Genomic DNA, 15554 nt, shown 5'->3' with positions numbered 1-15554 from the left:
CATTAATAAGATGTATTAGTAATGGGAAGGGCAGGGTAGGGGGGAATGCACACACACAATGACCATGCTGCAGGAAGGAACTGCTTGCTCCATTTCCTACCATAAGTATCTACATGGAGCCACTGCCAAGAAGACACAGAGCTGAAAGTATCCTTAGTCTGATCAGGTATAGTGCCTAATTGCTGCCATGACCACCACAGTGGCAAACAGCATGGGAAAGGACAAGGCATTACACATTGTTCCAAAGGGCTTAGGAATTTTAAAACCAAGACAAACATACATATATATGCAGATATGTACACATATCAAATTCCAACCTAAGACTATGCCTTAATTTTAGCTTAGCTTTCTCAAAAAACATATCTTAAGTAATCACTCTGTCTTCAGATGTCTGTGTCCCCTCATAGGTTTTGAGTTCATCAGCCATTTCAACCAGGTTTGGCAAAGGGGCAGAAACCTGAAATACCACATTTCTACAAGTTTCTTAAAAATAAGCTACTTGGCTTAGAAACAGAGATCCTGTTAACGTCCTTCCTAAGAAGGGGATGGAGAATCATGAGCTCAGTCTTTGTAGAGCACCACAGATACAAAAGGCCCATCAGCAGGAAAAACTTCTATGGGCATTTCCACCTTCAACACCAAGCAGTCCAAGTGGAAGACACTTCCTAAAGGGATCAAGCTTTATTCATTCTATTTTTGTCCATTTCATGTGAATGTAGCAACCAGAAAACAGCCAGCAATTCTGGACCACCTCTGGCTTATTAACTGAACAAATACCGTATGAATGAGCTCTTTCATGATATCTCATTTCAGCACAGGCTTAAACTACAGGCCTAGAGAAGTCAACCTCTAGAGGGGTTCCTGTGTAGCCCATAAGCCCCAGTTTATGAAACATCAACTGAAGGAGAGAACAGGAAGGAAAAAGTTTTGAACTCTATCAGGAACATAAATGTTCCTTCATTCCATATACACAGGCAAAATAATGTAATACTTCTGATCCAGCTTAGACTAAAACTCTTGTGGTAAAGTGAACAGCCATTGCCCTACTGCTAAATTATTTTAATACTAAGTAATGTACTCACCTCTGCTGTGAGTTGTCTCTGGGCATCTTTAGCTGCTCCCAAATGCTGGACAAGTTCCTCATTTTCAACTGCACACTATGCCAAAAAATGTTAGAAACACTGTGATGTTTTGTGCTGTGATCATGTTTGTATTCTATACTACAGGTTAAGGAGGAAGAGTAAAGCAGCTTAGGTAGGGAAAATCTAACTTTCCTCAAGACCACCCCTGCAGCAACATCAGTCCACACATTAGTTTAAAAGCATTTAAAATGTTAACAGAAGAACATGCAGCATCAGTCTGTGCCCTGCTAAAGGAACCTCCAATGAACCTAAACCAAACAAGGATGTGCCCACTGAAATACTTGCACTAACATTCGTATCTTACCAAAGTCATTAAGTTCAATGCAGAATTTCACATCTAACATTGAAAATACATTTAACAATTTCATTTGATATATACGAATCTTTTAATGAACTGATGCTTTTCTAGTCAAGTATGCTAGATATTAAACACCAAACAAGGTGACCCAGATAAAGAGGGTGGAAAATTTCCTTTAGGCTCTAGTATATAGAGGATAGTAAACTTTCAGCTACAATAGCAGCAAATCACAACAGTAGTCTTGCAGCTGGATTCCTTACAACTTTTGCCTTTTTCTGCAGATCGACTATCTGAGAGAGAAGGTGGGTGATTTCCTCTTGCTGCCGGGCAGCATCTTCAGTTTTCTTTGCTAACTCTTCGGAGATATTGGCAATCTGGATGTTTGCATCTCCTTTAAGACAAGTGATTAGAGTTAATGTCACTAAAGTAGAAAAGTAAGCAGAAATATGTTCTTTGGAACGCCCCATCATTCAGCAGAATCCTGCCCCAATACACAGCAAGGTATACTTGAAAGACAACAAGTACGACACGAAAAGAAGAAGACACAAAGTGCTCATGCTGCAAAGAAGATCATACTTTTCCTTAACACTATTAGTGCAAAACTATTTTGCAGCTGCGAAAGATACAGCTTACAATCAGGGTTTTCTGCTGTAAAATTTCAGCCAAAACCTTCCTCCTTGCCATTTATATAAGGAAAATAAGTACCACAGCAAAACCATGACTGACTGATCTGACTCGTGGTTTGCTTTTTTGTTGCTGTCATCCCTCCCCCCCAAGCCTTTTTTCCCCTGAGCTGTCTCAAATGAGAAGTGAAAAGAAACAAGGACATACTTAGCTCTTTCACACAGTCATTGACAAGCTGTTGTTCTTTCTCTTCATAAGTAATTGTTTCAGTCTTCAGCTGACAAGCCTATTCAAGAAAGGCACATCAAATATGTGACATTAGCACGTTTGTTCTTTGCCAGTCTGCTAATGCATTTCCATCTACTTCAGGAACACAAACTTGTCTGATCACTCCTCCAAGAACAGTGAGGAACTGCAGGTTTTGCCTGACTGCCCTCCCTCATGTCCTGGAACAAGGGGCCAGGTGAACATTCAAGTAGAGACGTTACTGGATGGAAAACCTTGCTTCATTACCATCATAGTCCACTAGATGTCACTTGTGTATTTTGTACTAAAAACACCTGAATGTACCCAAAAGTTGGATGCAGGGCTTGGTCTGGTCACCTGAACAAAGCTAGGAGGCATCACAAACTATTTAAATGCTTGGTTTAAATAAATAAATTAAACACATAGGTATTTAAAAATAACTCAGATAGTATCTGAGAAGTTCTGGCACTGTGACCATCTATCCCACATAAAACCTTAGTGCTATCTCCTTCCCTGGATTGTCTTTTCTGCTCCAACTCTAGGAGTGCCAAGAGAAGCATGGCTACATCCAGCTGGTTCTGTCTGGCACCACCTCAGTAGGCCTATAATCTATTCCCATTGCTAAGGGCATGCACAGACACCCACAGGCTGCATCTGTAGAGGACTGTGTAGCTCAGAGGGTTCAGATTTGGCTCTATCCTTTGCTTTACTGGCACAGATTGCATCTCCCTGGAATAGAAGCAAGAGCTATGTGGGCTTCTAATATTGGCTCCTGATGCAGCAGCTCTCTCAGTTCTAACTCCGCCTTCATTATTCTTCTGCTGCCTTCATATTTCTTTTGCAGCTAAAGTCACCCATATCAGGTCAGCCCTTTAAGACCTGTTTCAAAGTGCAGTGCTGAACTCCAAACCTGATATGCTCCTGCACGTTCTTTTTGGCAAGGATATCGCTTTGCATGTAGCTTCATGTAGCTTCCATGCTTCAACCCTTCCTTCATTTAGACAGATAAAGGATGGTGCTTAAATAACTACAAAGAGATCTGTCACATGTGGAATTATATATTCTTAGACTTTCAACTTTTAATCCACACTTCTCAATACCTGTGTTCAGGCATTTAAATTAACAACTGTATTAAGCAAAACACAAAGGGAGCAACTTCACCTCAGATCTAAGCACAACATTCTCCTCTTCAAGGTCCTTGAGTTTCTTTTGGAGAGAATCCAAATGAAAGTAGTTCTGGACGGAGGAGGAAGATTCATTCCTCTTCAGCCTTGTAATGAAAACAACAGTTTTAACTCCCTTTTACCTGTATTAAGGCCAATCCTACAGAAGAACACACTTAACAAAAGCCTCAAAACCAGCCAGAGCCACATGAAATACAGCTTATTCATACCAGGATGTTTAGGCATCCATGTATTTGTAGTGATTTTTAAAAGAGAATGTTTTTAAGATTTATTTACTATTCCACATATTTCCTATGGAAAAGTTACTCAGCCAGGGCTATGAGAAAAGAAACCACCTTACTACAGGGAGCAACCCAATAGCTTCCTGATTAATACTGCACATGCTTCACCAGATTGCAGCAATAACTCTGCAAGCGAGGGCAGAGAGTCTTTCAGAACCTGTGATGCTATTCAGCCAGCTAATTGCCTGGAACCCAAGCTTTAAGCTATGCTTTATATCCCCTTCCCTCTGCTAGCAATATTTCCATAGTGCCTTCAGGCCCTTCAAGCACAAAGGTCACACACATAGAACGTTCTAGCTCAGTGTGCAAAGGTATGTGGCATAACAGGGTGCTGTAAGTGGGACCTGTCTGCCTCACCACCACAGTGGCCTAGTTCCTGTGGAAGTTAGTGCTGTGTCAGCAGCCTCCCTGTGTACTCTCCCCTTCCAACTTGTGTTGGCACGCAGAGAGCCAGCTGGTCCCATGCAAATCCCTCCAGCTGGTGTCATACACCAAGTCCACAGTCCCATGTATCATTCCAGCTGATAGAGGATCATTTCAAAGCTATTAAGTTATCCAAATGGCCCATGATCAGTACCAGAGAAAGGTTCAACACTGTAGATTGGTTAACTCACGGGGTGGAACAGACGGACTCTGGCTCACTTTCTTCAGCAGCACTGGTGTAGAACTGGAGCAGTTCATCTTTCATGCATAGCTCATGCCTCAACTGAGAAACCTGCATGAAGAAAGAGCTTGCAGATCAGTAAGTTAATTTTCTAGGCACATTCTTAACTAAACCCACTACAAACTAGCTAGCTATTCCTCCTCCAAGCATCATAATCAAGAGGCCAAGACTGGAACAGACCAGAAACAACTCCTTGATTCCTTTGAAAGAAGGAAAAGTGCACCTGCAAAATCAGCCACCAAATGTCCTTTTTTGGAAGCTCAAAAAACATAATCATCCTTTGCAGTTAGGCATGTTCCTCTTTTACCTTCTTTACAATGAGCAAACCTGATTCACTACGGCATTAGTCTAGGTTCACATCCACGGAAACAGATATATTGCAATGATACTGCAAGAAACTAACGTGGCACAATCAAGCCGAACATCACTATTACCCATTTTATGTGATGACTGTCACCTTCTGGCTTGGTTACAGACCTTGCAGACCTCAGATACGGACATTTCTTCCTCTCCAACAGACTTTAGACTAAATTACTGAAATGCTTTTATAGATACATTTGGGATTCAATTCCCTGCTGAGCTGCAGAACACCACTACACAGTGGCAGGCTGGCACTCTGAGGTTGTTGCAAGGGTTGAGGCTAAAGTCAGTTTCCAGGTGTAGTTATGGTTGCGGACAATTCCAAACCGTAAAGTAAACTTTACTATTTACACGAGCAGAGACACCTCACACCAGACCAGGTTGCTCCAAGCCCCTGTATCCAACCTGGCCTTGAACACTGCCAGGGATGGGGCAGCCACAGCTTCTCTGGGCACCCTGTGCCAGCGCCTCAGCACCCTCACAGGGAACAGCTTCTGCCTAAGAGCTCAGCTCAGTCTCCCCTCGGGCAGGTTCAAGCCATTCCCCTTGGCCTGTCCCTACAGGCCCTTGTCCCAAGCCCCTCTCCAGCTTTCCTGCAGCCCCTTTAGGCACTGGAGCTGCTCTCAGGTCTCACCTTAAGAACCTTTCTCTTCTTCAGGCTGAACAAGCCCTGCTGCCTCAGCCTGTCTTCCAAGTAGCATGTGCGAGTCCCATACATGGTACAGGCATGTATCAAAAAGGCACAAACCACCAAAACTGGGTAGTTAAGATACCCTGTAATTGTAAGCTCTACAAACATAAACCCTGGTTCATTTCTATCGTGGTTCTCCAAGGGTTACAGCCAAATTACACAGTAGCACTTGCACCACTTCACAGCTGCAATTTAAGACTGCAGTGGCAAGATACTAATTCTTATTTGCCTTGCCTAGCTATAAATAGCAGAACTGATCAGATATATTCCCTTCCACTTGCACTGCAAGACTTGGCCCTCAGTTTTCGCTTCCCAACACACAAACTGCAGGGCATGTTTGACTTTATTAGACTTGGGTTTTCTGAATTGGAGGCATATTTATACTTGTAGTTATTACTGGAAAAAAACCCTCAACAAAATACCAATAAAATAGATTCAAGCTGCATTTCCATCACACAAAAAGCAGACTCAATGCAATAAAGCACTTAAACTGGGCAGAATTTTAAGCAAACAAGGTCATTTACTTTCCTAAGGGTATTCTGTGCAATCAGACGTGCTAAGGCACCAAGCCCATCTGACACATGGGCTCTAAAATGTAAGGGGGGAAAAAAGAAATCCCAATCAACCACATTCTAGAAAGCTATGAAACAAAATCCAGGCATTAATTCTGAGAGCTTCACTTTCCCCACTTCAGGAAGAGCTAAAAATAACAACTTGCTTCTCTCCAGCACATTATGGCTCAGCCTATGCAAGTAGCAAGGATGCAGACACTGTCAGTGGGTGGGCACTAGATACCTCCAGCTTTTGCTACACATTTCCTCTATGAATCAAAAAGATTGAGGATACTATTTTACTGCCATTTCCAAGCATTCCAAAGGAGGATGAACAGCAAGAAAGGATAACCTTTTAATGCAAGAGGACCAAAAGCAATGGTGTCCTGGGTTCAGCTGTAACAGTCACTTTTCTCCTTCCAGATGACTGTTTTCCTGACTGACAGCAGGTAAATGCTTGACAGGTTGAAAGTGTTCACGTAAAATGAAGACACCCACTTACACAGTATGTAAATAACATACATACAAGTACCAAGCCAAAGAGCATTTCTCTTTCCAACGTTACCATTTACTCTAATAGGCCAAACACAATGTTCTCTTTCTTAAGCCACCATTCCAGACTGTGACTCAGCTTTTCCTCTTCTCTCACTTTACAGAGAACAAAACCAAACCGGGGCTTTAAAATCAGCTATCACCAAAACACAACTTAGAACTAGAACAGCAGGCACCGAGGGCTGTATTACCCAGATGTTACCACAGGTTTGAGGTGGTGTTATTTGGGGATTGACACTGTGTTTGAAGTGCTGACTTTTTAGCTTCAGAAACACATGAGTCTGGAGAATGAAAAGAAGCATAACCTGGGAAATTTAGAAAGATGAGAAACTAAAATCTTACTGACCTACTCCATTCCAAACACAGTTCACACACTGACAGTTTACACTGCTTTGATACTGAGCTCTAATCCCAAAGGAGACAACATTAAACTTTAGGTAGCACCATCCCAGCAAAGAGGGACACAGCTTGAGACTGGAGCTGCAGCATTCTTACTGAACATTATAATAGAGTGGCAAGTAGACACCCTGTACCTGTACACTTGTGCTGCTGAAAAGCCAGACAATCATCTCTGCAACCAAAATTTACTATTAAGAAAGTTTTCTCAATACAATGTTTATGTTTTTAATGTATAGTTCTGAAACAAGCAGAGACTACAGTATGCACAGAGCGCATTGACCTTTTGTTCTCTATTGCACTGCATGAAAAGTCTCAGTTCCATCAGTTTTTACTGAAAACAACCACAGCTCGCTCCTAAACCTAAGCTGCACCCAACAACAAAACTCAACAGATAAAGCCAAGAAACTAATGCATTTGTACAGGTTTACATTGACACAGCTATGGTTGGGTGGAGAAGTGAATCAGAGCAGCCCTGTGGAGAAGGACTTTGAGGTTTGCTTGATGAGAAACCAAACATGAGCCTTGCATGGAAACAAGGACAAAACAAGTAGAAGAAAAGAGTGGGTATAGAGACTCAAGAAAAACAGCAGCTGGTTTCAGAGGAAAATGAAGTTGGAGGCAGACCAAAATTCAAGGGCTTGAGTTTTGTTTGCTGCTTTTTTTCCCCTCAGATCACCTGATTTGAGCCAACAGGTCAAGTAACTTTTTTGATCACATTTCTAGAAGCATACACACTGTAAAAGCAGCTGGCCAAACTGCTGCAGCACAGCTTGACTTGCTATGGACAGGATGCCCATGAAAATTAAGCATGGATTAAGTGAAGCTAAAAGGAAAATTCCCTCCATCACTGAAGATAGAGCTCTCAGACATAAAAACCTTACCTCTTCCCTGATGTGGTCTACTTGCTCCTCCAGGAATTCATTTCTTTCTGTCAGTGATTTATTCTTCTTTAACAGCGACTGGCCAATCCGAGCAGCTAATTCTAAGTCCCGTTCTTTCTGTGAAGCATTAAGAAAAGAAAGGTCATTTTAATTTCTGATTCACCAAAAGTCCATAGGGAGGGTAAAATTGTCATAAAAGGCAAGGAACAAGTACATGAACAATAAAAAGACTTCTTGCTTCCGTAAGGGTTTATTTGTTTGGTCTCTTGATAGTTTGTTTTCCCTATTTCTGCCTGTGTTACACCCACATTATCCAGAAAAGACTGACTGGTAGAGCTACTGAACCATATGCATGAAAGCACAGCCCCAAGATGTACAGTAAAACAATGTAAGTGAAACTAGATCTGGTTCTCTATTACAGTTTGAGAAACTACTGACGGAAACTCTTCCATCACCTTGCTACACTATTTGCATAATGAATCACAGAGCTTCGGAGGTTATGTTTTAAAGACCTCAGCAGCACAGTATGAACACCAAAGAACTTAAGCATTTCAAAGCATTCCTCAGTTTACACTTGCTCCACCTTAAAACAGAAGGCAGTAAGGTGTGCAGGAGCAGAAGCAAATTCCATCACAATGAAGGGGCCGGAAGAGGATGAGAAATGGCACAAAACTGTGCCATTTATTAAGCATTTCTATTTAAAATTGCCACATTCCACTACTAGATGTTTAAAATAGCAGTATTTAAGGAAGAGCTTTCTCACTGTCATTGAAAATACTGCTTGGAGCTTCTTTATTGCCCCAACATCCATATAGATTTTATGACTAAAAGCTACCGTATGTCATGTATACATTAATGACAAAGCCTACAAAGCCCACAGCTACAGATAACATGGATGTGAAGTCAATGAACTGGAATGGAGAGGCTTTCATAGTGGAAAAAAAGGAAGATACATAATAATCAGTAAATAAAATGACAGGCTATCGATCACTGCTGTATCTATAAATAGCATTTTCCAAATGGTTTCTGAAGTCAGACTTACCTTTGCATTGAAAGCTACTGGTATTATCCAGCTATAAAGTCTTACATGCAATCTTTCAGAACAATAGGTTCCACACAGTTACCAAAAAAAGAAAGCTTGGTTTACATATCAGCCAACTTATTGCACAGTAATTTGGCTCTTTGTAAATATGAAGTGAAAAAACTACATTGTTGAGCCTACAGAGAAAGAGCTATCTAGCAGCAAGGCTTCCAAACTCAAATATAAGAACATTAAGTGATTTCCAGGCTCTTTAATTAACCTCCCTAGACTTCCTACACAGTTTTCTTAGCAATTCAGCTCTAAGTCTCAGTTTGGGGTCAGGCCTCTTACAGTGATAACAAACTGGTTTATTACAGCAATGTGTAAAAAGCAATACTGAGGCCAGACACATTAACACTGTTATTAGGAAAGAAAGAGATGGAGGTTCATGGAGGAATCTGCTGCTATTCTTACCACATAAGCAGCAGCTGTCCCCTCCTTGGCTTTGTTTCAGGGTAAGAGGCATAGATTTTCAAAGTATCTGCACACATCTTGTTTTGAGATCTTCTCTTTCCTGTCTTTCCCCCCAAAATGCTGCACCTTCTACCCTGCCAACGTTGTGATACAAACGTTTGAACTTGCCAACAAGGAAGACAAACAAGATGTAGCTTTGGGGTTTTTCTTCCTCATTTATGAAGGGAGCAGATGGAGATACACCTCAAATTCTGCCAATGGATGTAATCTCTTGTGATAGCCAGCATTTGGAAAACAGAGACAGAAGCTGTAAGCTCATGTCTGGCTGGGAACAGAGTGATTCAGTCAGAAATGAATAATAAAACAAATAAGAAGTATTTGTTTTAGCAAAGTTTCACCTATTACATACTTGCCCTTCTTTCCTTTGCTATCACCCAGTTAGGGAGGCACACCACAAGTTTTCAAACACTGGCTCAGAAAGCATAAGCATTGTAGTTTGACAGCTGCTTTCTGACATTGCTTGAGTGCCAATGATTACAGAACGGTGATTTACATAATAATGATATTAAAAATCCCACCCCAAACCTACCAAACACAAGGCAAAGAAGAAAAGTCTTGGAGACCAATGGAGTATGAGGTATTTTATGTCTAGGCACTTCTCTGGAAAGACATTATCTGAGATAATAATTATAAACACAAGACTATCTGTGAAGCAATCAGAGAATCAAACAGGTGCAAAAGACCTTTAAGATCATCAAGTCCAATTATTCCCCAGCATAGCCAAGGTCATAGTTTGTGAACATTTCTGGGTATGGTGATTCCATCACTGCCCATAATACTGTTAGCTTTATGTGCACTATACAAGTATGTGATGTGTTAAGATAATCCCCTCGCTCCTCTTCCTTTATGGCAAGTATTTGGCCAAGAACAAATTAAATGGCCTCAACAGGGAAAAATACAGACAAGTAACGAGTCCGTATGACTGAGGTCAAAAATGACCTTTACTTAGAAAGAACCTTTCCTTTACTGATGAGATACTATATGTACACTCAGAGCACTTATTCCTCCTCACTGGAGGACAGTCTACCAACAGTCTTTAATGGTGGTATCATGTAATTTCTGTCCTACTTTCTCACAATGTGAATGGGTCTTTCAAGAGATGCAATACTCACCTCTTCAAGAAGACGTGTGACAGCATCTATATCATTGTATGTTTTAGTCATCTGGCCCACTCTTTCAGCGCATAAAACTGTGAGGAGAGAAAATAAAACATTCACCATATTGACAACACTTTTAGGGGGAAAATATCCCTGTTATATCCCTTTGGGTTTGCATAAGTTTTCATCCTAAAACTATTTATATCAACTTTTGGGTAAGTGTATCAAAAGCTAAAGAAAAAACCCCCAACCTACCCTCAAAAAATAAGCAAAGCCTGAAGTTAAACAGAGTTTAACTCTTCTCCTTTGCAATGAGCATTTGCTTTTGTCAGTGACAGAGCAAGTTGACAATGGTGAAACTTTCTTTTCTGAAGAGGAAAGCCTTGAGTTTATAACAAGTGAAACCAGGTATTAGGGCACAATTGGATTCTATCATGTCACCTACTCATTGTATTACGTGCAGTAGAATTACTTGATAAATAAGCAACTCCAATAAAGATACTTTGTTGCTAAGATGGTAAGAAATGGGTCCTGTGCTATGAGACTGCAAAGTAAATACAAAATGCATGCAGAACAATAAATGGTTCTTATAATACCCAGACCACACCACAGTGGCTATAGTATCACTAATGAAAATATTTAGACTGGATGAGATGATTAATCACTAAGAGGGAGCCAGTTTTGTTAGACTGCAGAAAGTATGCAGAAGTTTAGTCTACCACCATCAGTGATCCTTTTAGAAGCTACACTGTTATATCTAGAAGTCTGCAAGTTGTCTAAAAACCCATGAATGTCCAGAGAAAACAGCACTTTCTGCTCTACCCTCGTATTCACTTTATTTTCAGCTATACCTGTTCCTCAAACCCTGTAACTCTGGGAAAAAGAGACTGTTAATGAAGTTCAGTTGATCATATGGACAAGGGATAATCAGGCTGCTGTAGCACTAATTGTTCTTCAGGGGATTTACCCTTGACAATGTCAGTTAAAGCTCACTTAGACAAATGAACTAATGCTGCTCTAGTGTGCATTAAGGCTGGGAGAGACAGATAAGGCCTAATAAGATTCAGCTGGGGGTTGAAGGGGGAGTGTATTGAGTACAGTGACATTATGAGGAGACTGTCACACCAAGGAAACAACACTGCCCAATTTGTAAATATACAATTTATACCCAATATATACAAATATACAGTAAGTATTTATAAATAGTTCATCACAAGCTAAAGCACATCAATAATCAATCAAATACAACAGTACTTAGCTGGTGAAATGCTGGAGGATTCTTTCCCATACATAAACATCAGCGAGTTGCTTAAACTACAGCAAGAAGTACAGTTTGCTTCTATTTATTTTCCCCTTTCTGAAATTCTATTTTTGAGGGTTAGATCATAAGAACATTTACAGTATTTAGTGCCATAAATAGTGCCAGTGAACTCTAAAGCATGCCATTAAAATGTATGCAAGGGATAATTCCACTTATCCAAATCATTAAGCCTGAAAGTGGCTAGGGTAAAGGGTTTACACTTCAAAGTAGTAATCTGCAATATGTCACATTACACAGCCATATAAAGAACAACTACACCACTGCACAAACAAAACTACAGTTCATCTGTACTACAAGCTGTATTACTCTAAAGCAGACTAATCAGGATGCACAGAAAACTGAAGTAACTCGCAGAGAACATAAACTGTAATACACAAAGGGGTTAAACAGAAGCTTTCCATAAGCACTTCACATAAAGATGGATGGTGTCACATCCAGCAGACTATTGACAGTAAGAAAATTAACATCAGCATAAACCCTTTTTTTGTTAAACATAGCAAGTTCATAAGTCACGCCATAATATACTTATCAGAAACCCTGACAACAGCAGGTTATTTTCCAATACACTAAATAGTTGCCTTAGTTACTACTTTCCATCACTACTATAAAATACTGCTTGAGATTGTCATTAACAATCTCATTTTAACTCTGTATCTAGCACTAAGAGTTGCTACTAATTCTGACTGTGGCTATCTCACACCACCCCAATTCAGGTGAATGTATAAGCTTCATAACATGAGAGCTGATACAAGGACAGTGCTTCCACAGACAGAAGAAAGTCACTCCACTGGGAGAGTAATGATAAAAGTTGATTTGTATGGCCCCTCACTTGGCTATTCCTTCAGAATTTGCCCTTGCATCTTTAACTCTGCAAGGTAATACCACAGCTTTATTACAACAGATGTATTAATAGCAAAGCAATAGAAACCTGGTCACCAACAGCTTTTATATCTCAGAAGTTCCATCAGATTTCTGTCGATCATTGCTAAAATGGAGTTCTTCATGTACTACTCTGCCACTATGTAAGGTCTTCAAAGCAGAAATCCCAGAATCATCCAGGTTGAAAGGGACCTCTGTAGATCACCCAGTCCAACCCCTTGCCAAGGCAGGGCCACCCAGAGCAGGGGACACAGAAACGTGTCCAGGTGGGTTTTCAGAGAGGGAGACCCCACAACACCCCTGTGCAGCCTGTTCAGTGCTCTGACACCCTCAGTGTAGAGAAGTTCTTCCTCACGTTGAGGTGACACTTGTTGTGTGTTAGTTTATGGCTATTGCTCCTCATCCTGTTGCCAGGCACCACTGGAAGGGTCTGGCACCATCCTCCTGGTACCCACCTTTGAGATACTGATCTGCACTGATGGGATCCCCTCTCAGTCTGCTCTTCCCTGGACTAACCAGGCCCAGCTCCTGCAATCTCTCCTCATAAGACAGATGCTTCAGGCCCCTGATCATCCCTGTGGCCTCTGCTGGACACTCTCCAGTAGCTCCTTCTTTTTCTTGTGCTGAGAAGCCCAGAACTGCACACAGTGCTCTGGATGGGGCCTCAGCATCCACCAACACTTCCAGGTCCTTCTCAGCTGAACTGCTCTCTGGTGGGTCAGCCCTCAACCTGTGCTGGTACCTGGGGCTCTTCCTCCCCAAGGGCAGGACCTTACAATGGTACCTTATGTATCCTCTTCAACATCCAAGTGGAAACAAGCTTTCATTGACCACATCTAGTAAAATACCTCCTCCAGTCAACTACCTCCTATCAATATACAACAGAGCAGAAGCACAGAGCTACTAACTGAAAGGAAGGTTTTCCTCTCGGAAGGAGGACAAACTTGCAAAGAGGTGTTGCTCTCCATCTGTCAGAACCAAGGCTTGTGGGGAAGAGAAGGTGAAAAGTGAGGGGAAAGAAAGCAATTGAAAAGCATTAAAAAACCCTCAAATCTCCTAAGTATGTAGTCATTCAGCCTCCACAGATTACAAGGTAACATACGGCCTTAAACTCCCCATCTCTAATGGATTCTGCATAGTAGGTTTCCAGCCCGCTGGAGTCTCTGATGAGTACAACTGACACCACTATAAAGACAAAACAAGAGCAAATGAAGGACAATGCTCTGTAACACAAACCCTACAGTGCCAATTTACTGACCTCCTTTTCTCACTTGCAAATCAGTAGTATTTTGCTTGAGGGTGATAGGAAGCATAGTGTCTAAGGGCATGGATGTGTGCAAACATCAAACACCATGCACCTCTCAGTTTAATGAGAACAGCGTTAGACAAGAAAGAATACAGAAAAGTCTACATCAAGTGGAGGGACCAGAGAATTCCAGAAACAGACTCAGAAAACGTGTTCTGCTACCTGCTTTGAAACTGATGCTATAGATTCAAAACAGGAAACAAAGAATAGAGAAAGCTCCTGACACATTATTTTCATAGCATCATTAAATACATGCTACCAGAGACATATGTGCAGTTCCATGTATTTGTGTGGTTTGTGTTGGTTTGGTTTTAGCAGCCAAAGACACAAGTGACTAAATGCTACACAGACCAAGTATTTCCTCCATCTTAAAGCACACAGCACCATCCTAAAACCCTCTAAAAGCTTGCAAATGTACTCACATCCCCATTCTTTCCCAATGCAAGTACAGCTGAGAGGATGCACTTTGAGTTCATTTCTCGTCATCTATTTATTGCAGCATCTGACTGGAAGCCTTTTTAAGGCTGAGAGCTCAGAACTGATTGATTCACAAGCTAAAGATGCTCAAGGACCTTCCTGAACTGCTCCATGAAAGAGCCATCTAGCATGCTGCTTAGAGGAAAAGTGTGTTTTCAGGAACAGGAAACACCAAGGGAAGGAAAGGGAAGCAAGAATCCCACTATTGGGAGCTATTGCAATCAGCCACCAGCCATCAAACAGTGGATTCAGGTGGAAGAGAAAAAGAGAGCAGGAAAAATCATTCACAGGAGGCAGCAATCAAACCTCAGCCCCTGCTCCCTGCATCCCTCCTCTGCATTTCTGAGACCTATCAATGAGGGGCAAACTAAAGAACTACAGGAGAGCAGCCACGGATGAAGAGGAAAGCTCAGCTCCCACTGCTCCTCTTCACATCTATTTCCAACTACTGGGAAACAGAAGGGGGAAAAGATGTTATGGTAAAGTTCCACTTCTGGGGCAGATAATACTGACATGTATAACAATAGTGTTCAATGGGAAGGACCTAGTGCATGGGGATTTCCTCAGAAAGTACATCAGGATAAAGGAACACTTCATGGACCAGAGATCTCTGGCAATTCTAATACTGATGCTTCTTATTGGCAAGGTGGCAGCAGGGGTTTCAGCAGCTTTGTTTCAGAACAGTTCCCTACCCCAAGCCTTTAACTATGGCAAGGCTATTATATTCCTGATCTGTTATAAAGCCCTGCCTCAGAAACAGCTTCTGTCTCCCTTCTGCTCTGGTTAGAGCTCTGTCCAAACACTGAAGATACAACGGCAAGAGCATCATATCCTAAATGCTGCTCACTGAGGTGTATGGAACACAGGAACACTGGCCAGCCCTGCTCCTTACTCTGTGCTCTGACAGGCTCAGACTCTTCAGCTTACACTGGTTTCATTTCTGACAGGCTATATCTGCAGGCTGAGGATAAAGCACTTGCTAAACATCACAGCTTCAGTTCTAGAGCCACTGATAGTTATTGCTCTGGCTACTGTGAACACTACAC

General features: G+C 41.5%; 1 protein-coding gene across 6 annotated transcripts in view; it reads right to left on the bottom strand.

Annotated features, from left to right (window-relative positions):
• TRAK1 (trafficking kinesin protein 1) overlaps positions 1–15554 on the bottom strand; it is a 123174-nt gene that overhangs the window by 22562 nt on the left and 85058 nt on the right. For all 6 annotated transcript variants that reach the window (XM_034063808.1, XM_034063778.1, XM_034063896.1 and 3 more), the window contains 7 exons: positions 10541–10617; positions 7874–7990; positions 4390–4490; positions 3472–3580; positions 2272–2350; positions 1701–1831; positions 1083–1157 (listed from right to left, as the gene is read on the bottom strand). In XM_034063808.1, coding sequence (XP_033919699.1) covers positions 1083–1157; positions 1701–1831; positions 2272–2350; positions 3472–3580; positions 4390–4490; positions 7874–7990; positions 10541–10591 — 663 coding nt within the window. In that variant the 5' untranslated portion in view covers positions 10592–10617. The remainder of the gene's footprint in view (positions 1–1082; positions 1158–1700; positions 1832–2271; positions 2351–3471; positions 3581–4389; positions 4491–7873; positions 7991–10540; positions 10618–15554) is intronic.

The sequence above is a fragment of the Melopsittacus undulatus genome, chromosome 1 (assembly GCF_012275295.1).
Source record: "Melopsittacus undulatus isolate bMelUnd1 chromosome 1, bMelUnd1.mat.Z, whole genome shotgun sequence".
In the NCBI taxonomy this organism is placed as follows: Eukaryota; Metazoa; Chordata; class Aves; order Psittaciformes; family Psittaculidae; genus Melopsittacus; species Melopsittacus undulatus.
This window is presented reverse-complemented; position numbering and strand designations above follow the sequence as displayed.